The sequence below is a fragment of the Sinohyriopsis cumingii genome, chromosome 10, assembly GCF_028554795.1.
Source record: "Sinohyriopsis cumingii isolate HCF-2022 chromosome 10, ASM2855479v2, whole genome shotgun sequence".
NCBI lineage: Eukaryota > Metazoa > Mollusca > Bivalvia > Unionida > Unionidae > Sinohyriopsis > Sinohyriopsis cumingii.
The window spans coordinates 37,717,598-37,743,928 of NC_142970.1; the positions used below are offsets into that span (position 1 = coordinate 37,717,598).

A 26,331-nucleotide genomic window follows, 5' to 3' on the forward strand; every position below is an offset into this window, starting at 1 on the left:
ATTAATTGTGAAGTATTCAGAATTTTAATATATTTCTTTCTCTTCGAAAACAGAAGTAATTAACAGAGTAGTATATCTTAGGTGTCAAGCAGTTACAGACATAAAGGGACAACTTTGAACCAGAGTCTTCAGTACCTGGGGTGGATTCTGGTTAGACATTTCAATCAAAAGTTCTTAGATTCATCTGGTTTCCTCCACTCTTAAATGATTCTTTCAACCCAACATCTAACCAGGGTTTCACAAATAAGAACAGATTTTTACATTATCTTGTTTACGATACTTTTGACAATATTTTCAGATTTTAGTTATTTCATTTTAGATGAAATGATGAAGGAATAACATTTAACTTTTAAATGAGTACACCTACCAACATTTGTATTCTTAAAAAACTAGTTGAGGAATTTTTTTAATTTGAGGAAATCCTCAAATTATCCCCACAAATATAACAAGCCTATACAGAGATGAATTCACGATACAGTGACAGATATTAATCCCATTAACAAGCATTAAAAAATATAACCAAACATCCTAATTGAGAAAAAAATTTGAAATGTTTAGAGAAACGAAGGCCTGCCCTGATCTAAGCCGTCCAAACTATTTTGTACTGCACACCTTATGTATACACAACAATCACTTTAACTAGCCTGCATTTCTAACTTTCATGAAATGATCGTAAAGTTAACTCCATAAATTTAGTCATATAACATCCATTAGTCATATCAATAAAGCCTGTTACACATAAAGATCACTGGCCATGTTCTAACATTTTCTTTTTACATCATATTTGCAATACATGATGAAAAGTTGTTGTTGTTGTGGGGTTTAACGCCATTTTTCAGCACACGATAGGCTATGCATGGCGGCCAGTATTAATAGTGGAGGAAGAACCCAGGAAAACTCCGGGAAGAACCACCGACCCACGAGAAGCTACTGGCATACTTTCTCACATATCCACATTTGCCAAATCCTGGACTCGAAACCACGCAGACAGAGGTGAGATGGCAGTGATCCATAACGGAGAGCGCTTTAGACCACTTAGCCACTCGGGGCCCCTTGATGAAAAGTAGTTATACTCGCACAAAAAGAATAAAAAAGTTATCAAGTGTTGACAAGAAATAATAATTTAATTACTCAAAATAAAAGTATACAATGCTGTTACTTCCCCATAGCTACGATTTTCCACCTATAGAGGACACCAACTGGAAATGATGTACATTTATCCCCACAAGACAAAGTACATGCTTCTTGTTGTCAAAACATAAAACACTATAAACTATGGATTGGGAACATTTAGATGAAGCTAGTGAAAACTAATTTACTGTTCAGCCTTATATAGATGTGCGTGCATGATGCACTAGATTGTTTCACTTTCAAAAATGTTCCCTTGTTTCTATTTATTTTCAAAATTCCCATTAATACAGGTAACAAGTAATCAATGCTGGCTTCCCTATGTCGGCCAACATTGTAAAAAAAAAAAGAAATCAGCACACTTTGAAAGAGTCCAAAGAAACCAAAGTTGGCTTCCCTATGTCAGCTGACTTCATTAAAAAAAAAAAATTGGTACACTTAAAAGAATCCAAGGTCAGTTTTCAGGTTGGCTTGCTTTGTAATAAAATAACATTTTTGATATCCTGTCAGTAAGTTTAAGCAATGACTTTATTACTCACTGTAATATGATCTGATCAGTCCAGACTATCTTGTAATGTGATCTGTGCAGTCCAGACTATCTTGTAATGTGATCTGAGCAGTCCAGACTATCTTGTAATGTGATCTGTGCAGTCCAGACTATCTTGTAATGTGATCTGCACAGTGCAGTCCAGACTATCTTGTAATGTGATCTGAGCAGTCCAGACTATCTTGTAATGTGATCTGTGCAGTCCAGACTATCTTGTAATGTGATCTGCACAGTCCAGACTATCTTGTAATGTGATCTGCGCAGTCCAGACTATCTTATGTGATTTGCACAGTCCAGACTATCTTGTAATGTGATCTGTGCAGTCCAGACTATCTTGTAATGTGATCTGCACAGTCCAGACAATATTATTCTGTATATCTTGGTGTCATAACATGTAAAACCACTCAAGTTTACATTCTGTGATCTGATCCTCACTGCAGTTTCATCTGAAGAAAATGGATAATTTGTCGTGGACTATTTTCATTAATATACAATTCACACAACTGATTTAATGAACAAATGTTTGAATTTAGTCAAAGTACACTGATCAATCATCAATAATTGTCAACTGTCAACAATTTTGAATGATCTCATTTGCATGAACATTTCTCAGCTATATTATACATTGTATTAGTTATGTCACTAATTAAATGACCATCTTTCTATTAAATACTGCAAAATTTTCATTTACTACCACTTAAGACTACTATTTAAAAAAATTGTCAACAGTTCTAAACCAAAGCTTTTGATTTTCAAGAAAGCCATTTTTCTTGGAAATTCTATTTCTTCCAAAATACTTTATACCCAACAACATTAACATTAGGAAATAGCATCAGCAACTTCTGAATCCAGCCCTCCCTGAAAGATGAAAAAAATCTCTCTCTCTGAGAGAGAAAAATATTGCCAAAGGGAAGTAACTCTTTCTGCTCTCACTGGCCATCTATATAGAGGATGTTTACCAGTTTATGATTAAGTGAAACCTATAACAGGATGCTTGCACTGCAGAGATAGGTGGGAGAAATCGACAGTAATGTAAATAGATAATTAAAACATTTCCATTCTCCATTCAATACATTACCCAATTATCTTAATATTAAGAGAATAGGTGAGAGAAGGAAATGTTTGAGCATCCATCCTGTACACACATCACCCAACAGGAGCATGTTGACTATTCTATTTGAAAGATGAACTTTTGCAAACATAAAGGAAGCAAAACGGAAGATTATGTGTTGATACATGTGCAAGGGAGATTACTGTGGGATCTCAGAAGTGGCTAATGCCTTGTGTGCAAAATACTCCCCAGGTGAATTCAGTAAAACTTTTATGGTCATGCCCTTGTCTGATGTTACGCTATCATAAATGGGGCATGGTAACAGTCTGGGTAGTTGACAGTGACCCAACAATATTCAGCTCTCTCCTTTTCGAGGCCATTTGAAGCTTAAGAAAGCAGACAGAGTATGCCAGCCAAATGAATCTACTGTCTAAAAAATTTTGACATCACATCTGAAGGCCAGCTTGTGGAAATTGCTTGTACTTCAAGAGCCAAAATCTTCACCTGATCCTGTGAGAGTTTAGAGTATGCTGTTCTAATAACCTATCTTAGTCAAGCTGCCAGTGCTTGTGTCTTGCCTTTCTGTTTTAACCAGCCTGAGGGTGAATAACTTTGGAAACCCACCAAAGAAGTTCTTTATGTGCATACGATAGTATCCGAGCATGTTTACCAGGTCTTGCAGTTTCATCTTGCTTGATGGCTGGATCAACAAGAAAGGGCAAATAATTATTTTTGTATTGCATATATATGTTAACCTGTTTTAAGATACAAAACCAGTTTGTGTCATTAATATGACTGAGCTGTTGGAATGAAACTGCATGTAGTTCAGTTCCCTGAACAGGGCATGCAACTCACTCACCTTGCATGCTGAAACTAATGATAGCAGGAAGCAAGTCTTTGCATGAAAACAGCTTCAGCAAGAATCAACATGGGTTCACAAATGGACATGATGAGCCAGACAAGATCCAGGAGAAGCTACATTTTGGGAACAAGATGAGTGAGTGGGGCCTGGATATGCTGAAACTGAACAATAAGTCAGAAAAAGCCTTGATATGGCCAACATCATCTCCTTCATGTCTGTACATGTCTGAAATCATGGAATGGTATCCCTTGATTGTAATATGGGCTAGCTTTTTGTCTTTAGAAAGGAAAAGGAAGTTAGCCAATTGGAGAAGTGGAGACTGAGAGTGGTACTGACACGATACCAGTTGGTGAAAACTTCAAAGTGAAGCCCCAATGACCAAGGATAAGACTGAATGGAAGGATGTTAAACTGGTATACCACCCATCAGTAGTCAAAGCAAAGGTACCTGTGAGAAAGAATAGATATCTGGAAATACACATCTGACAGATTGAGACAGATCACATATTCATCCCAGACAAACAGTCATTACTGTTTCCATCTGAAACTCTGGTCAACAATAAAGTGATTCAACCTGCTCAAGACCAAGAATGGTCTCAATTTCCCAACGCCTTCTATAACCAGAAAAAGTCTGGAATAAAAAAGCAAAGTTTTCAAACTACATCCACCACCCACTTTACAAGCAAATGATCTAACTCTTTCTGCAACATGTCCCCCTTCATGGGATTGCTTGGGATCTCATGATGCAGGATAACAATGGTTGAGGAAGCCGGATGAAGAGAATCAGGAGCTCATCCAAGTAAATTTGGTGGGAGGACAAATTTTATTTTCTTCCCCCTTCTCTGCCTGCCTTCAAACATTAGGGGCATATATCTGCCTATCATTCACCTGGCTGTGTGTGTCTGTGATTTGGATTTGTGATGTAACAATTTTTTAGTCACATCGCTAGGGCATCATGCTTCAGAACACACAGCATGATGTCCCACCAGCCACATTATCATGACACCAGGCCGACCAGTCCTAACACTAACCTCCTTATGCTGAGCGCCAAGCGAGGCAGCTATTAGTACCATTTTTTAAAGTCTTTGGTATAACTCGGCTGGGGTTTGAACCCACAACCTCCTGCATCCGAGGCAGATGCTCTAACCACTAGTCTACCGGAGCGGTCTCGCCTGGCCATGAAAGCTTGTCACTGCTGTCATCTTTCTGTCAATGATCTATGATATGCCCATGAGCAAGATAAAGAAGAGACAAGGGCTTGAAAGAAGAGATGAAGTGGGAATTCCTGTACCTCCTGCATTCTTGCCTCTATATTTTGGACCCCAAATGCAAAGAGGGAGCTAAAAGAAAGGGAGCACAGGGTTTAAAAAGTTTGCAATATAGTGTTTCTTCTTATTACATCAAAATTGTAAGAAGCCATTAGGACATTCACTTTCATTCACCTCTGCCGACTACCTTGGCAATAAGGTATACTGGCATGGTTGCTGCCTGCCTTCTCAGATAGCAAAAAATTGCAAGAAATGCCAAGTCACGTAAGGAGGGTGTTGACACAATGTTACGAACAAACTTAGATGTGGCATAAAGCACTCAACTGTCTGCTTTATAAAAGAAGGAAACACACGTTACCAGTTGCAATGTCTTATCTAGTGTAGGTACATCCAAGTGATAAGCATCACTATGTGACTTATACCAATGAGGAAAGAAACTTGCAGGAAACTGACTCCTTGAAAAGGTGTTTGAATTACCATGGTTGCAAGTCTTATCTGAGACAGGCATAATAATTTTGGCCATCTTTGCCACTTGTGGTGAAATCCTGAAGGACGGATATGTCCTACTGTACACATCCAGAGATACAACATTCCATATGGTATTGATGATGCTGTGCTGTCAACAAGTGTAGTACTGGCCTAACAAGTCATATATGCTATTAGAGCCAGCAATGTCATGTCCAGCAGGAAGCATAGCCTGGCTGGAGGACCTTGGATGAGGGTGATTCATCCACCTTGTCCAGAAATATGACACCAATTATGATCCTAGTAAGTCATGAATCCTTGGTATGGTCGGTCTGGGTGGGAAAACCAGCTGTTCAGTCCAGGGTTAGAAGTGAAATTCAATTTTAAAATTTGAGGAGGGGTATAGGTTTTTTTCAAGGTTTTAAAAAAAAATTGTGGTCCAAGACACAAACCAGTTACAAGTTTATCTTCATGGTAAGCATAACGTTTATTAAAAATATTATCAAGTATGCTTTGATTTTGTTTGTCAATAAAATGAAAATAAATAGATAATTAATGTTAAAGTCAAAATGAAATTTTAGGTTTTTCTGAGGTGTTTGAGGTCCACTTCTAAACCAGCGAGTCAGCTGGCTAGCCTGCTGGGTGTGGCCTGTCATTACTTCTGGAAGTGTCAAGTGACACCTGTCTAACTGAATTTTACCAATTTTTGTCTCACTGACAATAATTACCCACAATAAATATGAATAAATTCAACTGATTTTTTTATATATATGCTTGGTAAATAAACCTTCTGACTACACTAATGAAAAAAAGATGGATGGTTTGAAATTTTGATGCATTGCAATGGATTCTCAGAGACACTGTTTACATCGTGAGTGATAGTTTAAATGGTAAACATCCAGAATACAAATATCCACCAAGGGGAGTTAACCCATAAAAGTTACTCCCTTTATGATATCCAGGTGGGATTTGGAGGTAGCAGAGGTTATTTCCCAATGATAATGTGATTGGGTAATGTATTTGACGGAGAAATCAATATGCTAATAGAATAAGTCTTTAGATTGCTTATGTCCAATTCCGAGGTCCAGAATTATAAAAAACTGTTAGTCAATGCCTCAAAAAACAAAATCATGTCCGTTTTGTTCTACCAGTAAATGAATTCAATGTTTGTACACTGTGATTTCTATGCAGGGCTACAAGTAGCCTCTGTCAATACATAAACAACACTGAAATACTTACAGAGGTGATAAAAGTCAACCCATTCAAATACTTACAGAGGTAATAAAAGTCAACCCACTGATAATACTTAACAGAGGTGATAAAAGTCAACCCATTCAAATACTTACAGAGGTGATAAAAGTCAACCCATTCAAATACTTACAGAGGTGATAAAAGTCAACCCATTCAAATACTTACAGAGGTAATAAAAGTCAACCCATTGAAATACTTACAGAGGTGATAAAAGTCAACCCACTGAAATACTTAACAGAGGTGATAAAAGTCAACCCATTGAAATACTTACAGAGGTGATAAAAGTCAACCCATTCAAATACTTACAGAGGTGATAAAAGTCAACCCATTCAAATACTTACAGAGGTAATAAAAGTCAACCCACTGAAATACTTCGAGAGTTGATAAAAGTCAACCCATTCAAATACTTACAGAGGTAATAAAAGTCAACCCACTGAAATACTTAACAGAGGTAATAAAAGTCAACCCACTGAAATACTTAACAGAGGTGATAAAAGTCAACCCATTGAAATACTTACAGAGGTGATAAAAGTCAACCCATTGGACAGAGTCTGCATATCTTCTGATCCATAATCTGTTAGAAATAAACAATAAATGGAACATTACTTACTACATTGATCATATTGTATATACTGTTGAATAAATCATTAAAACAACAAGGTCCATGCTGAACTCCAATATCTGGGTGAAATTACTTTTTTCTCCACCAAGAATTGGATGATGTCAAAAATAATGACTAAATGTAGAAAGTTCCAAATTGTTCAAAACAATCACTTAAACTTTGTTTTTGTTGATTTTTATGTCGAATAATTAAGCTATTATTAAAACATTATAAACAGGTATCCTTGAAAACAGGTAACTCCATAACTGAAATCACCTTCTTGTCTGCTTATAGGATGATCAGTCTGGTTTGGTGTTGTATGGCATAGCAACAACAGTAGATTATTTATTGCCGAGGCAATTAGAGTGATGTACATTGCCCAAGGACTTATAACGGCACATCTGCAGGATGAAATATTGAATAAAATTATCAATTTTGGTAGTAACAGACCTGGAAGTATCACCTTCATTTCTGAATGAGTAACACAAATTTAAATGTTTCACTTATTTTTTCAAGAATCATGAATTTCAGCAGAAATTCCATTGATAGAAATGTCATTTTGGCATTTATAACCATCAAATCAGCACTAAAACTGATCCAAGAGTACTGGCATTCTTTATCTAAGTTTCCAACTTTCCCTTTGAAAGTAAAACAGACACAAATGTCAACACTTTACTTTGGTCATGAAATTTGTGAAATCAAGGCTAAACTTCACATTTTAGTCATGTTTAGGTAAATGACAGCTTGAGGGAACTACATAATTTTACCCAAATTGCATACAAGCATGAACCCTGAAACAATAAGTCTGTTTTCTGGTTGGTTTTAGTGGCACTTTCAAGACAATAATTGGTATATCACATCATGGAAATAGATGCTAAGTGCCCTTCCCAAGAACATACCAAGGCAGCCAACCCAGGCTGGTATGGGCAGGTATCAAACCCATAGCCACTGGAATTTGAGTTAAACGCTCTAACAACATACTGTAGCTTGCCTGAAATAATAACATTTTCAGATACCAGAAATGACTCATTCAAAAAAAACATTTACTGACTTGCTCCCAAAAAAAGAATAGTAAAAAATGAAGCCAGAGCAATGTACCTGTGCCCAAAATGTTTAAAAATAGAAATACAAGAAGTTCACTGAGAAAAGAAGCTGAATATCACAAGTCTAAACTCAAAAGTGAATATACTCATGAATCCACAATTCTAGATTCACTAGTGAATGAGCTCATAGTCAACAAGTTTAAAATCACAAGTGAATACACTCATGATCCAGATGTCTAGATCCACAAGTCTAGATTATATTCATGATCCACAAAAAGTCTAGACCTGCAACTGAATATGCACGTGATCCACAAGACTTAGTCTAGATTCACAAGCAAATATATACATGATGCGCAAGTCTAGATTCACAAGTGACTATACTCATCATCCACAAGTCCAGATTATACTCATGACCCAGAAGCCTAGATTCACAAGTGAATATATTCATGATCCATAAGTCTAGAGTCACAAATGAATATAATGATGATCCAAAAGTCTAGATTCACAATGTGATATACTTATACGGCCTGCACCATAGACTGTATTGTGGTTACATCCTAAGATTCCATGTGTAAGCATGTGTAATCATCCATGACATCCAAATAACACATACATGGTTTCCATCAATTTATCCATCCCACAGACCACTGATACCAATATAAGCATTGTATATATTGCTAAAATTCATTAAGCAGTTGGTGTGATGTTCATTGAGTCAAAGAAAAAGAAATAAAATCCAAATCTAAGCTCAAATTACAAACTTACCAGCCCCAGGTACAAGTCGACATGGACCAGGCAAATGATTGTACACCACCGTATGGTAATCCATGTTGTGTCTGAAGGCCATGAAAATATTCAATACACTGAGATATTAATAGAAACTTTCCATTAAATAAATTGGCTCATTTTGATTCATGCATATTGCTTTCCTTTCTAACATGGAATCAGCCTCCAATACACACCCCAAAGGTTATTTTGCTAAATAATATATTTGAAAATACATAGAATATTATGTCTTCCTTACAGAAAAAATAAAGCAAAAAGCTACGTAATTTTCACACATACAAACCCAAAATTAATTGGCAATCCTTACTGACAGCTGTTTCTTTAAAATCATTAAATCATTTTCATTCTGGCCAGATCACAATGTGTCACATACAAACTTCATTTTATACCAAACACCTAACAGTCATGTTTAATAAAACATGATCTTCAGTAAATCTTACAAAAAAGAGAGAAACCTATCTTTACACAACAATACACTGTATGCACATAAACGGCCATCTTGATCCTGTCCAAATTACTTTTGATCACACATAGTACAGACTCAAACCCATCTCAACAACTTTAAGTACCAAAGCAGAACATACACTGCAGGTCTAAGGTCAAGGTACACATTATACACACCAATATATGCTAAACACCTGTTGTAAGATACTGACAACATATACATTGGGATAACAAATATATGTAATGTAGCATGAAAAACTAAATGCGTTAGAACACAAGAAATTGAAAAACTTGCCATATACCCCTGTTGTTAAAAGAATGGAAAATGTCTTCCATAAGTTTAACAAAGCCATCCTGAATCGGTGCCATCGACTCCTGTCTGGCCATAGTAGAACCACTTTTCAAGAAAAAAATATATCAGAATTTTATCAATGATAAAAGTCACCGCTTTTAACAAGAATATTTGCAAGATCAGCATTTTTTCTTTTATTAGTCTTTCTCCTTCCTAATTTACAATGCATGCATCACTCTTTCATTTGGTCATAACACTGTAATTTTACTGATTTATTTTTAAAGCTATGTAAATTATTACTCACATGACTCTAGCTAGATGCTGCAGGAAGAGAAGGAACAAACTTGACAGAACAATCTTCAAGTACATCTTCTTGCTGGCTGATCTGAAATGGATCAAGTGCTTCTTATAGTAAAATAAAAGTCACATCAAAACTACTAAACAACTGCATCCAGGAAGTAAGTCAAAAGTAGGTAAAAGGACAAATTCTTCACAGTAAACTGTTTAATCACAGTATTTACCATGCAAATATTTCTACTTGTTTACGGGGCCCCGAGTGGCCGAGTGGTCTAAAGCGCTCTTCGTTACGGATCACTGCCATCTCACCTATGTCTGCGGCGGTTCGAGTCTAAGATTCAGCCAATGTGGGCATGTGAGAAAGCTTGCCAGTAGCTTCTCGTGGGTCGGTGGTTCTTTCCGGGGTTTTCCGGGTTCTTCCTCCACCATTAATACTGGCCGCCATGTATAGCCCTATCGTGCTGAAAAATGGCGTTAAACCCCACAACAACAACAACAATCTACTTGTTTACAATTGTGAGGGCACAATGCATACAATGTTCATCAAGAATTACACAGCTATTAAAACACAAGGGTACAATTCTGGATTATTCAGTGTCTGCTAACATGACCTTTTCCAACCGGTCAATATCAACCACAGACACTAGATCTTTTGTTACCAATAGAGAACCTGGTAATTCAGGAGAGCACATCTGGCAAGTTCCATGTATGAGATAACAGTTTTGACAATAATCACACTAATAAACCAGACGAGTGATGACTGTCCATTTGTGACATAGGCATTTACTGTACCTTGTCATCTGCAGGATGTTGACTGGTACTCAATTTTTACAACAAACAGATCAATTAACCTTTATAGGAAATGCCTACTCATGACTGCTTCTTAACCATACTTTAAGTGGATGTTAAGACCATGTACTCAAGTCATATCAATTAGGCAATATCATTCATTATTGTGAGGAGCATTTACCTGTCCATGTATAAAATATAATTATATGTGTATATGACAAACGGCCGGACTTTATTATACTTTTGGTACCAAAATATTCAGCTGAAACTTCTGAGAGAAAAAAAGTTTGTTTATTTATTATTATTTAACATACATTGTTTTGAAACATATATTAATTACAGCTACAACTTGCACCAACTAAAATTCAGATGGAATTCCCATAAAGATATAGGCGTATTTTTCATTTTTTTTCCCCCAACAAAAAGGCAAACCCAGGGTCAAGATTTGGGGAAACAGGACAAAGAACTGTGGGAAACTGACCAGCCTGTGCTCATTGTGCAACAACAACTTTTATAAACTCTTAATGGCTAGGAATGGATCAACATTCTGTATATATTTGTAATTAATACACTGATTTTATCAGACTATGAACTCACCTGTATGCTATTCAGTTGCAAACAAAAAGGAATCTGTGTAGCAGCACTGTACCCCTCCACCACCAGGACCAGGTTATTTCAATTATGTACACACACACACACACACAGAGACACACAAGCGCATGCATGCATACATACATACATATATATATATATATATATATATATATATATATATATATATATATATATATATATATACATACATACATACATACACACATATATACACACACACACACACACATATATATATATATATATATATATATATATATATATATATATATATATATAGAATCAAGACCATATTCAATCTGGAGTTAGGGTGCTCCAATACAAGACCGGAGTATAGACAAATCAACAACAACATGGCGGGTGGTGGAAGTTTAACTTCATTCGCTGGGTTAAAAACTGCATCAAGCACGTCCATAACCTTTGGATTGAAAACAACAAAAAAATGTCTGAATGCCAATAATGCATGTATTACCTACATATATCACACTTATTAGACTTAATCCGCCTTAATTATAATTTTAAAAAACCGCAGTGCACTGGTGAACCAAGCCTTTGTGGTGTCCAATATAGTTCTACAACTTTACTGTATTATTCTCACTGGACACTGATAAATAAATAACTTAAGTCATTATTGCATCCTTTTTTCTTGACTTATTAAATATATGCACCGCCTATAAGGTTTTGGCTTTACGTCACTAGAAATTCAGCAATATTTCCGTACTAGTAACTTTGTAGTTTGTGTCGTTACCAGTTCCGACTCCTTACTGCACTCATCAGCCTGACTGAATCATGTTGATATATCCCTCCGGTAGCAGATGGAGCACCACAGCTATGGATGATCATGGGGAAAAAAATATCAACATAATCAATCATTTATTTATGCTAGGCTTCACATACAGCAGAAATAGTAATGGATATAACACATTTAAATAAGTAATATAGCATGTGACACACCCCGCATAAATAACAATTACAATGCAAACAGACATGAAACACACGCAATAATCAAGCATTACATAAAATTGTACCCAAGACAAAAATGATACTCCCATGGGAACAAGTATATTTTGAGTGAAGACAACATTGATTAAAACATGTATAATACACGACCCTTATATGAATAATAAGAGACTGCCTCTTATTATACATTTATCTAAGGAGTCATATATTAAAAGGGTTTAAAACTCGCTATCTTCACTTTTAGCGTACTGTTTACACGATTTTGTATCAGACTGGGATGAGTAGATATTGCAATACCTGCACCAGAAGTACAACAGAATAACACCACGAGTGTAAACTTCGATAGTGATATAGTGGGGCACTTGAATGTATGGTTGGAAAACTATTGGTTTATAAAGAAAACAACAACAGCAGTTACTGATTTTTCTCGTGTATAAACTGTAATAATTTTGCATTCCATACCTTGTTCTATATCAATACAGTGACATAAGACAGGATATTCACCAGAGCGACATTCCTGTTATGAAATTAGCCATTATATTATTTGGTTACAGGTGAACAAGACAACAAAATAATATACACCCCACCCTACCACAAATATAAATTCTCTTCGGAGAAGAAGGGTCTCTCTCTCTCTCTCACTCTCTTTATATATATATATATATATATATATATATATATATATATATATATATATATATATATATATATATATATAGATAGATAGATAAGTTTTATCAACTTAATCAACTTTGGCTACAACTTGCACCAACTAAACTGCGAATGGAAATCCCATAAAGATATAGGACAGAGAACTGTGGGAAACTGACCAGCATGTGCTCATTGTGAAACTCCAACTTTTACAAACTCTTAATGGCTAGGAATGGATCAGCTTTCTGTGCATATTTGTAATTAATACATTGATTTTATCAGACTATGAATTCATTTATATACTATTCACTTGCAGTATATATATCCTTGGCATCCGTCCGTCTACGGAAGACGATGGTGTAGCTCCAGAGTAAGTTTTTGTTTCTCCTTCTTTCTAGCTCTATTTTCAGCTTGCTGTATGTTTCTGTCTTCCTCTTCTTTTTGAACGCCCAGTCTGTCAGCTAGGCGCCATGTGGAACCGTCGTTAGCATAGTTCTCCCAGTCATTGACATTGATGTTGGCCGTCTTCATGTCCTTCTTGCAAACATCTTTGTAGCGCAGACGTGGTAGTCCAGTCGGTCGTGCACCTTCTGCTAACTCCCCATTCAACAGGTCCTTGGGAATGCGGCCTGAGTCCATTCTCTTCACATCGCCGAGCCAGCGAAGGCGCCTCTTGCTGAGAATGGAGAACATGCTGTTCATGTTGGCGCATTCTAGAACCTCTGTGTTGGGTACTTTGTCCTGCCATTGGATGTGCAGAATGCGCCGCAGGCATCTCAGGTGAAAGCTGTTGAGTTACCTCTCGTGTCTCGCATAGTTGGTCCGTGTTTTGTCGCTGATAAGGAGTGAGCTGAGCACGCAGACCTGGTAGACACGCAGTTTGGTCTTCTCAGTGAGGTTGGGGTCGTTCCAGACCCTCTGGTTAAGTCTGGTCATCACTGCTGCTGCCTTGGCAATCCTGCCGTTCACCTTAGAATCGATGGAGAGTGAGCTGGAGATGTTGGACCTGAGGTATGTGAAGTTCTCAACAACTTCCAAGTTGTACCCAGTGATGGTGACGGAGGGAGGGGAGTCTGTGTCCTGCGCTATGATGTTCGTTTTCTTCAAACTGATGGTCAGTCCAGATTCCTTACAGGCGTAGGAGAGGCGGCATTGCAGCTGCTGAAGTCCATCTTCCGTTTGTGACGTCACGGCTGCATCATCGGCGAAGATCATTTCACGGATGAGTACCTCTGTGACTTTAGTCTTAGCACGGAGACGGGCGATGTTGAACAGCTTGCCATCAGCCCTGGTATGGATGTCAATCCCCTCGCTAAAGTCCTTGAATGCGTACTTGAGAAGTATGGAAAAGAAGATGGCGAAGAGCGTCGGCGCAAGGACACAGCCTTATTTGACTCCGCTGATGACTGGGAAGGCCTCCGATGTTGCGCCATTGAAGCACGCTGTGTTGTGCATGTTCTCGTGGAACGACGTAACGATAGCAAGCAGTCGTGGGGGCAGCCGATCTTCTGCGGGAGTCTGAAGAGTCCACTACGACTGACCAGGTCAAACGCCTTCGTCAGGTCTATGAAGGCAATGTAGAGGGGCATCTGCTGCTCGCGACACTTCTCCTGCAGCTAGCGTAGGGAGAAGATCATGTCTACAGTTGACCTGCCGGCTCGAAATCCACGCTGAGACTTTGGGTAGACGCGGAAGGCTTGGATCTGCAAGCGCACCAAGGCAACACGGGCGAAAGCCTTTCGACGATGCTGAGGAGGGAGATTCCCCGGTAGTTGTTGCAGTCTCTACGGTCTCCTTTGTTCTTGTACAAAGTGACGATGTTGGCGTCACGCATATCCTGTGGGATGTATCCCTGTTCCCAACAGATGCAGAGGAGTATGTGCAGGGGCTGAAGCAGCGCTGGTTTCCCGTTCTTGAGGACTTCAGGCGGAATGCCGTCGTTTCCAGGATCCTTCCCACAGGCAAGGCGATCGATGGCTTTTCCGAGCTCTTCCAGGATGGGCGGTGTATCTAGATCCTCCATGACAGGCAGGTCTGGGATGGCATCCAGGGCGGTGTCAGTGACGATGTTTTGGGTTGCATATAGCTCGAGATAGTGCTACATCCATCGCTGAAGTTGTTTCCCTGGTCTGTGATGACTTCGCCCGTCTTGGACTTGAAGGGGCAGTCTTGGAGGTGGGGGGCCTGTCGCCTTCTTGATACCCTTATGCATTCCTCTTACAACCCCGGTGTCGGCTGCTGTCTGTATAATGGTGCAAAGGTTCAGCCAGTAGGTGTTGGCACAGCGGTGGGCGGTCTTCTGAGCGTTGTTCCTGGCAGTCTTGAGGGCGTGTAGAATTCTGAGGCTAGGTGCAGCTGCAAATTTTCAGACATAATTCTAACATCTAAGATATTCTGCTCTTATTTTCGTATTTTAATCAATGCTTGAAAGAATTATGCATTTTACAATTTAAAAATATAACTCGTACACATAACTGGATAATTATATGCGTCAGCTGGCAGTTGGGATCTTTGTTGCCACAAAATGTGAGATTATTATTTCACAGCCATTTGTATTGGCTTTATACTTATGTCCACATGCATAATTGACGCGACACATGAATTTAAAAGCATTGTCATTTTGATATAAAGACACTATATATCTTGCAAAATTAGAAGTTCTGTTGTATTTTAAGATTGACGTTTCTGGAGAAAAGAAGCTGCTGATTTCTTTAAAGTGGATCACCTGTTGAATTCTGGTTGTAGTAGTAGTAGTAGTAGCAGCATTAGTAGTATGGTTTGACAGCACGTCAGTATAATACTGGCTATGTGCAGTTAACATGTACATTATAGCGTTTTTAACAGAATAAGGAGGAATACTGTTCCTCCATTTAGCCATTATATGCAAAGACAATTACTAGATTGTATAATGTATTATGTTTATTTAAAAAAACTACGTACACTCAGTTATATCATGCTGTAAGTATAGCCAATTTCGAATCTTTACATTGTCTTTAAAATAACTACATAATATACTGTTTAACCTCATTCCAGGAATCATATCCTCCGAACTTAATTTTGACCCTGTGCAAAGAATGGAATTCACCTCATCGTGATCATCCATCCAATCATTATATAAAGGCATATCAAATAACAATCGACCGGCATGATAGGAAAGGAGCCTTCAGGTGTTTGTGACCAGTATAGTCTGATCAGGGTGTGCACTTTTGGGATGACTGATTAACTGATTAATGTGCGGTACAGACCCTAATTTAAGCAGGCTAACCTAAGTCTACATTGAAAACCAAATGCTAACAAATAGATGTAGATATCAAGCCCTCATCGAAACCTTTACAGCAATGAAAACATCAAAATCGGTATTTAAAAAAAAATTAAATTGTCATATATTCCGCAAAAATTTCCGTCATCTTGGATTTTCAAAAATTGTTTAAAATGTCTTATTAAATAATTCTCCTACTAGAAAATATCTGATTCAGTCAATTCTAAAGGATAAGCATAACATGAACAGATATTTAAAGCAGTTTTCAAAATGTATTATTTAATTTAATGGGGAAATAATTGTTAAATAAAAGTTATTTTCTGTACGATAATGAAGTCAAGTTACCAAAATGGCCACCTCCCTGATGCACAATATTTTTTTAATGTTAAACAATTACGTTTTTGTTACTGAAGTCCCATGTTGAAAATTCTTTTACCCATGGGCACAGTTTGAAAACAAATATTTCACTTTGAAAGCAAACTCCCTTAAATGCTCATTTTCTTGTAATGCACTTCAATAATTGTATGCGAGCACTTTTCCATTTCCTCCGAAATTCTGTATACATGCAATTAGGAATTCAGTCCTAATGACGACAGTGCTTCTAGAAACTGACCTCTTTTCTGTACATACATGCTTCAAAAGAGACATACATATGACAGGAAAATGATTTATCAGCATTGATGAATGAAATAGCTATATGTGTGTGTGTGTGTGTGTGTGTGTGTGTGTGTGTGTGTGATTTGGATTTTTAACGTAACTTAAACAATTTTCCAGTCATATCGCTATGATGTCTGCAGCGTGGCAGTTTATAGTAATGTCTAGCACTGGGGCATCATGCCGCAGACATGTAGCATGAAGTCCCACCCAGTCATATTATCCTGACACAAGGCCGATCAGTCCTAACACTAAACCTCTTCATGCTGAGCGTCTAGGGAGGCAGCTGCTAGTACCATTTTTGTAAGTCTTTATGTGATCGAACCCGCGACCTTCCGTATCCGAGGCGGACGCTCTAACCACTTAGGCCACCGGAGCGGTGATAATTCAATGGCTACATTATTATTCATGCTCAATTTTCAGTGTGCTAAACGCCACAAAATAAACAAAACTGGTGATTGTTTGTACCGATTTTGCTCGATGTATTAAAATTGGTCTGGGGCAATACAAACCTATATAAGAATACTACAAAATGCTCCTACTCATCGCAAGATAGCAAGATAGCTCCCAGACAGCAACCCCCCTAACATCAACACCCATGCCCAAGAGGAGGAGGTCAAAAAGGAAGACAGACGTTATCTCACCCCAAGAAAGGACAACATCGAGAAAGAAAATAAATAAACAAGAAAGGAAAAACAAAGAAACAGATCCAGGAAGAAGAAACGGACCCAGAAAGCCATAGCGAGGGGGAAAGAAAAGGACAAACGGAATCGGAAACGGACACGGAATATGACACAGAAATAGAGGATGACACAGGAAACAAAGAGACAACAGAATCCATTCAAACATGCGATACAGAAACAGAGAGCACAATACAAACGACGGTCACCAGTGCAGTAGAAAGTGTAAGCAGTATAATTTCATCAGAGGGGGGTAGGGAAACCAGTGCCCCCCCCCCCCCCCGATAATTCACAACTAAGTATTTAAATTATAATCCAATAACAAATTGTAAAATTAATATAATCAAAAAGCAACACCCTGGTAAGAGACAGGAATGGAGGGAAAAAACTTGCAGCTCCTGTCTATTAATGTAAATGGTATCAATAGGGATAAAAGTTTTAAATTTCCGAAGGATCTAAATTATGATATAATACTTATACAAGAAACACATAATGGGTTTAAAAATTATATGAAAGTCACATTTGAAAGTCACCTGGACGGAATTTTATTAACTAGCAATTATGAACATACAGATGTAAAGGGGGGGGGTGGCAACATTAATTAAAAATAAAAGGGGATTAATATGGGATAGAGTAGAAGAAGATGGGTTTTTTAAAGGTAGGATGTTACATATTATAATAGAAGAAATATACATAATTAACGTATATATGCCAGCAAATAGAGAACAAAAGAAAGTATTTTTAAAACATTTAACTGAATATATGGGGAAATATGCTACAGAGAATATTATTATAGGGGGAGATTTTAACTGGGTGGGAGAAAATATAGATAGGGAGGGAAATCTGGCACCAAATGACGTTAGAATAAAACCAGAAATGGATTTTTTTATTAAAAAGTATAAACTTACAGATGTATATAGAATACAAAATTTATAAAGGAAGCAGTTTACCTATGACTATAAAATAAATAAAGGGAGTCGTCTAGATAAATTCTATTGTAACAATTATAATGTAAATATGCATAAGGAAACAAACATAACCGATTTTAAAATATCTGATCATAAACTTATAAACATGACTATAAATATTAAAACCAGGATTAAATGGGGGAAGGGAAGGTGGATGTTGAACAACTCGATTTTAAAAGATGTAAATTTTATACAACATATCAAACAGGAGATAGAAAAATTTAAAAATAACGGGAATTTAGATATAATGATGGAATGGGAAAAACTTAAAATAAAATTTAAAAAAATAACCATAAAACACTGTACTCTAAAAAGTAAGAAACTAATAATGGAAAGGGAAGCAATTAGACACCAACTTCAAAAACCGAATACTAATGATATAGAAACCAAATTAAAAAACAGATTGGAAGAGATACATAAAATAGAAAGTAGGGGAAGGGAAATAAGGGCAGGGAAATTCACGGGAATATATAAAAAAGCAGAGGGGTTGTATAAAAGAGAGGAAAGAAGGATGGGGGGAGATAAAACTTTAGATAAAATAAAAATACACACAACAACAACAACAACAACAATAACAGACAAAGGGGAAATTATGGAACATATTCAAGATTACTGTGCTAAACTTTATAAATCGCAAAATATAACAGGGAGTAAAATAGACGAGTATCTAGAGAAAATTCCCTGTGACAAAATTAACAATGATTTTAGAAAACTATGCGATGGATTTATTACACAGGATGACATTCTAGAAAGTATAAAGAGCATGAATAAGGGGAAATCACCGGGAGGAGATGGACTCTCTGCGGAATTCTATATGAATTTTTGTGGAGAGTTGTTGCCCATTCTCGAATGGTTGTACACTAATATTCTTTTAAAAAATAATGAAATGTCAGAAACAATGAAAGAAGGAATTATAATTTTGATATATAAAGGAAAAGGAGACAGAGAGGATCTAAAACACTGGAGGCCCATCTCCCTCCTTAATATAGATTACAAAATATTGAGTAGAATTTTAAGTAATAGGCTAAAAAAAAGGGAATAGGGGATGTAATTAATATAAACCAAACTTGTGGTCCAAAAAATAGGGATACACAAAGTAACATTTTAAACATAAATACAATAATAGATTATTTACAGAACAAGGGACAAAAAGCTGCCATGGTACTTTTTGATCAGGAAAAAGCCTTTGATAGAATCGAACACAACTATATACAGAAAGTCCTAGAAAAACTTGGATTCGGAGAAACTTTCCGAAAATGGACCAAAATACTTTATACTAATATAACATCCAGAGTACAAAATAATGGAGCAATGACAGAGAAATTTGACATAAAAAGATCAGTGCGGCAAGGGTGCCCAGTATCTATGTTATTATACGTAATAGCAATCGAAATGCTAAGTATTAGCATAAAACTAAACAAAGAAATTAAAGGTATAAAAGTTCCAAATATTAAAGACGAAGTGAAAATGCTACAACATGCAGATGATTGCACCAACTTTTTAGATGATCCGAAATCCTTTGAACACTTAAGAAAGGAATACGAACAATTTGGACAGGCATCAGGATCGAAAATAAATCAGGATAAAACAGAGATATTAGAGATAGGCAACTGGCGTGGTAGGCACTCAACCATACCAGCCCATATATTCAAAGATACCGTAAAAGCACTAGGGGTGTGCTTTGGGAAAAGCGAAGAGAAAGATAACTGTAAAAAAATGGAAAACGAGATAAAACGGAATGTTGATATCTGGGCACTTACGCCGTTATGTCTAATGGAACGAGCCCAAGTGGCTAAAACATATATGTATGTAAACCTTAATTATATAATGAAATCTACAAATATAAGTAACATAACACTTAATAATATAGATAAACTAATAATTAAATATATATGGGACTTTAAACTACATTATGTTATAAAAGAAACTCTATATAAATCAAAACAGTTGTGGGGATAGGGATACCGAGTCCCATAATTTTAAAAATTACGAATATTTTAAATAGGTTTAAACGACTAAATGACGACCCTAAATTACCGTGGGAAGGGATTTATATATATTGGTTTGGTTTCGTTTTACGGAACAGAGTGGGGATTTATAAAAACAATAAACTTATGAAATTATTAGAAATGCCTAAGAAATTTAAAAGTATTAAGGACTTACTATTGAAATATCGGGATAAAAAAGAATTTTGGGACCTGGACGAAAAACTCTCTTATAAATGGATTCGAAACGACATTACCAAAAATATACAATGTAAAGTAGAAAGGGAAAATCTATATGTAAATTGGAAAAGAGCGTGGGGGCACTGGTCCCAATTAGGTTCTCTTAAAATACAAAGCCTCGCCTTCAAATACATGCATGATGCGTGGTTGACAGGAGAGGCTGCAGCGAGACGGCATATGGTCAGAGTACCGCCAAAATGTCCGTTGTGCAAAATAGGGCCATATACAAAAAGACATGTTATTTTAAATTGTAGGGAAACTTTAGATGCTAGGAAAATCATAACAGATGAAATCAATTTAAACGATACTTTTAAACCTCCATGTCTATTATACCTAGATGGTAATTTCAATAAACAAATATTATACAAAATCTCAAGCTATATAGTAAATACGATTAAAATCTGTGGGCCAATCAATTTTAACCAATAATAGCTCTCAAGAGGGAAAGTACGGATAATGACGTCATGGGGCTAAGTCACATGGCGCTACGCGAAGTGAACAGGCCCATGGAAGAGTCTGGAAAAGAAACCTCCTGAGACAGTAGAAAATTTAAAAGTATATAGTGAATATCTATCCTCTTATACTAACAACTTTTTATGTAAAATGAAATTTTTAAATCTTAAATTTGAAGATTTTAAAAAAAAAAATTTCTCTCTCTTATCTAAACAAATCATTATCACTATTGTGATGAAAATTTGGACCAATTATAATTAAAGGATAGACCTGCTCCATGGGGGAGACACACAAAAAATAAAAAAAGTATGAACCCCTCCTGGAACCCAGTCTAATCTCATAAATAGAAAGGTGATCTAATACACTACATAAGAATCACTAAGATTCAAAACATTAAGGGGAATATCACCAATCTTCCAAATTCAAAATTGATAAGAAAAATTTCCGTTGTATTATAAACACGGAATATAATAGGACAACTAACACACGACAAGAATTTGATCTAAAATGCTATCCCAACAAAAACACATTTATAGCATACATAACATATAGCACAAACATATAACAAACATGGGATTTAGGAGACCCTAGCAAGGTCACCAAAACACTAGGGGAAGTAACCCGAGAGGATAATTGAAATCACTCTCGGAGATACACACTTATAAATACACTAGGGATGATACAAATACCCAAAATCCTAATTCACGTTACAAAAACAAAACGATGAAATAATACAATACAACAAATCGGGGGGGGGGGGGGAACAAAAACACATAAAATATTTTATTTAAATTGGGGGGGGGGGGCATCTGTCTGGTGCTCCCAAAAAAAATAAAAAAAAATAAAAAATAAACTGAGTCTAAAATCAAACTCAAAACAAATATGGGACAAGATAAAAGCCATAAAAGGGAGAGCAACTACCTCAGCCCCAAAAATTAAAAATGCCATAACAAATAAAGATAAGGCAGACCTCCTAGTGAAGCATTTTTCGAACATGAGTAGCAACAATAATCACACCAAAAACTTTCAAGAACACAAAAAACTAATGGAGGGAACCCAACCTCAAATGTTTCAAGACCAAGGAACAAAAGAATCTCACCTAAATAGCGACATCACAGTACATGAATGGAAGATAGCCCTACGATCCAAAAACGAAACATCCCCTGGTAAGGATCAGTTAGGTTACATTATCTACACAAAACTACCTATCAATATAACAATAGCCATAATCAAACTCTTTAATAGGATATGGGATAAAGGCCAACTACCCACCAAATGGAAACAGGCCATAGTAATACCAATCCCCAAGCTAGGTAAAGATCCCAACAACATAAATTCGTACCGACCCATCTCCCTTACAAAAAATATTTGCAAAATAATGGAGACAATAATCGCAAATAGGTTAAAACACCACCTAGAAACCAATAACCTACTCTCCATAAATCAATGTGGCTTTCGGAACAAACGGTCCACAACTGACCAACTTCTCAGATTGGAAACAGACATCAAACTCGCTTTTAACGCACATAGGAAAACCGATCTCAACCTCATTGCGGTTTTTTTAGACCTAGAAAAAGCGTTCGACCTAGTATGGACCAATGGACTAATGGCCAAATTAAACCAATTTGGAATAACTGGACGCTTGTTCAACTGGATTGGCGATTTCCTCACAGGCCGGAAAATTACCACAAGAATAGGCAACACCCATTCGGAAGAATTTTCACTTGAAAATGGAACACCGCAAGGCAGTGTAATAAGTCCGTTACTATTTAACCTAATGGTAAACGACCTTGACCTCAATGTAGCCTCCACAAAAATAAACTTGTCACAATTTGCAGATGATAGTGGCATATGGAGGAATGGAAATCCTGCCAATAACACAGTAGTTAAAGAAATCCAGCAGAGCCTAGACAATATAGGGAGATGGGCGGACAAATGGGGTTTCAAAATATCTCATGAAAAAACTGTGGCAATCATATTCACCCCCAAACGAAATAACAACCTAGTCTATCCAAACTTCTATATACAAAATCAATTAATCAAATACGTAACAGTAGTAAAATTCCTAGGAATGTTGTTTGACAACCACCTCACATGGAAACAGCACATTGAACAACTCACCCAGAATTGTAACAAAGATCTCAATTTACTGAGGAACATCACAGGGACTGACTGGGGATCCAACCAGGAAACCCTCCTCACGATATATAAAAGCCTAATTAGATCAAAACTGGATTACGGTTGCCAAGCATATAACTCGGCTAAGCAGCCTGTACTACAAAAACTTGACACTATCCAGAGAAAAGCCTTGTTATTATGCACAGGAACACTCCCCTCAACATCATTAGAAGAACTACAAACACTAACAGGAGAACTACCCTTAAAATTACGTAGGCAAGAACTGCTCCTCCGATACTCCATTCGATTAGATACCCACCCAGACAACCATCCCACCAAAATAGCTATAAATAAGTGTAAAGTTGTCTTCAAACCCAAAATCATACCTATCACACCAAGTGGCAAAGTAATCCTTGAACTAAGAGAAAAGATACCTCTACTAAAAAAACAGGTAACAAACAATACAGACCAGAACAAATCACCATAGTTACAAAAACCACCAAGGATTAACATTGAAGCTACCAAATTAGGCAATAAAGAAGGACAAGAAAACTTACTAAAACCTGTACTGGTAAACGAAATCAACCAAAAATACCCGGACTATGTTAAAATATATACCGATGGATCAAAAACAAACAACCTACCAAGAACAGCAGCAGCAATAGTCATCCCTGAATTCAATATACAAACGGGATCCAGATTACCTGACTATTGCTCCATTTACACCACTGAATTCTGGGCTATACTTGAATCACTACAATGGATCAAAGACAACCAAATACCTAAAGCAGTCATTATAAGCGATTCCCTAAGCATTATCAAATCGATCCAAAATCGCAATACACACTCTAGGGAACAATTCCTCGACAGAGCATGCCAATTAATCGACGATATCACCACAGCACATCAATTAGTCGAGCTCATGTGGATACCGTCGCACATTGGAATCTCTGGCAACGAAACAGCAGACAAAGCTGCAAAAACCAAACTAGGAGATCAAAACTCTATCAAGCTTAACTATAGCTCTACAGAAGCAATAAGCTTCGCACAAACATATATAGACCAAACATGGCAAGATGTTTGGAACACCTCCACAAAAGGTAAAAACACCATGAAACCCCAAAAAACATAGATAGGAACATACAGCTACCTAAGGGTACCTATTTAGAACAGAAAACCATAAACAGGATAATAACTGGAAAAACTAAACTTGCAAGCAGTTTTGGAAGGTTTATAGGACCCAAACCAGCAACCATTAACTGCTTTAACTGCCACACCACCGAAGATCTACACCACGTATTCAATATATGCCCAAAATATCAACCCGCTCGGAAAATATTTATCAAAAACCAAAAAGAGATTGGATCACCACACACATACCCAGAGTTACTTATGGACTCTAATAAAAATAAACAATCAGCATATAAAAATATAAATCAATTCATAGACTCAGCAGGACTTAGGAACAAAATATAACTACTATCCCCACAAAACCAAAAGACCCAGTAACTAGCTAAATAAATTTAGAAGCCACCACATAAAAACCCATAACATAGCATTCAATTTTATAAAAGTATTAATAAATAATTCACTTACGAAGCACCTATAAAAAACTAAGGAAACCGCAAAATCGGATGTCCTAGATGTCCTTAACGAACCGAGTAATCAGCTAGGATTTCTGTCCTAGATGTCCTTAACGAACCGTGTAATCGGCTAGGACTCCGGTCTCTTGCTAAACAAAGTATAAATAACATTCAATCTCTGAAAACATCAATTAATAAATAACTTAAAGAAGTAATATCTAAAAACTTATAAATAACATAACGTAGGAAACACACCCTAAACACCTCGACTAGTAATACCATAATAACCTTGAAAATCTCTCTTCATACATGATATCTGCTAAGAACCTCTATAAACAGCATAGAACATCCCCCCTCCTTTTAGAACATTTTGAAGAAGAAGAAAAAAAGAAATCTCGAAAAAAAAACAAAAAAAAAACAGGCAAATGCAACAAGAAACCAGCGATGTAAAGCAAGCAGGACCGTTCCCGAGCTCTCCTTCCCACTAATGACAGCCAACCATTCAACTGTAGGGACCTTTATGGACCCACAGATTGAGGCCAAACTATCAGGGTTCCTTGAATCCATAAAAGCCTGGGGGAGGTGGCACCATCCCCTTCCCCAGGAACAACTAGCAGGCTGCGGTGCAGTCAGCAAAAAAGTGGCACATGCACAATTGTGCGAACGCCACTATAATTAAACTCAACAACAACAACAAAAAAAAAACAAACGCATCAACATTTTAATGTCAATATTTGTCACCAATAACACACAATTAGCGATATGACTGAAAAATTGTCAAAGCTACGTTCAAAATCCAAATCACACACACACACACACACACACAACATTTTAAGTGTTTTCCACCATAGCAAAGTAACCACGCATGGCCAACAAGGCTGACAGAAATGACAATACATTTACTGCTCTTTGACAAATCGTGCCACCCCAGGACATGAGCATATTTTCCAAAATTAATACACTATTTAGTTTACCTCTAATAAGATGTTTGCAAAACATTGATCACAGCAGCTCACGCTTTATGTAGTTTTAGAAATAACACTCTTTCTGAAATTACTTAGGGTTAGTCAAAGCTCATTTCGAAATTACGTCAAAAGGTTTGTTCGAACATCTGCTTAAATAGGTCAGAATGCTGGTATACTTATGTTATAATCTGTACACAAGCACTACGTTAGATATGTACACATGCAAATTTACATGGTGTGTAAATCTGCACCATCTCCAGCGTTAGTGTAAAAGCAAATCTGCATGTGTGTAAAAGTACTGCAGTATCAGATATGTTCAGTTTGGATGATAAATCTATTTCAGCGCACTTCTGGTTAATAAATGAAGGCTATTTATT

At 36.9% G+C, this 26,331-nt stretch overlaps 1 protein-coding gene across 6 annotated transcripts in view; it reads right to left on the minus strand.

The window, feature by feature from the left end:
• The window catches only part of LOC149789886 (serum paraoxonase/lactonase 3-like), a 107,587-nt gene extending 89,907 nt beyond the window's left edge, over window positions 1–17,680 (minus strand). Inside the window, exons 1-4 of one of the 6 annotated variants that reach the window (XM_089971958.1) lie at window positions 17,475–17,680; window positions 10,042–10,122; window positions 8,981–9,051; window positions 7,090–7,145 (exon numbers count right to left, since the gene is read on the minus strand). In XM_089971958.1, the coding sequence (XP_089828084.1) occupies window positions 7,090–7,145; window positions 8,981–9,051; window positions 10,042–10,106 (192 nt within the window). In that variant the 5' untranslated portion in view covers window positions 10,107–10,122; window positions 17,475–17,680. Of the gene's footprint in view, window positions 1–7,089; window positions 7,146–8,980; window positions 9,052–10,041; window positions 10,123–11,420; window positions 11,553–12,159; window positions 12,906–17,474 lie in introns of those variants that run through there. The other 5 variants (XM_089971956.1, XM_089971957.1, XM_089971961.1 and 2 more) reach the window with 5 other exon arrangements.
• Window positions 17,681–26,331: the final 8,651 nt, after the last annotated feature.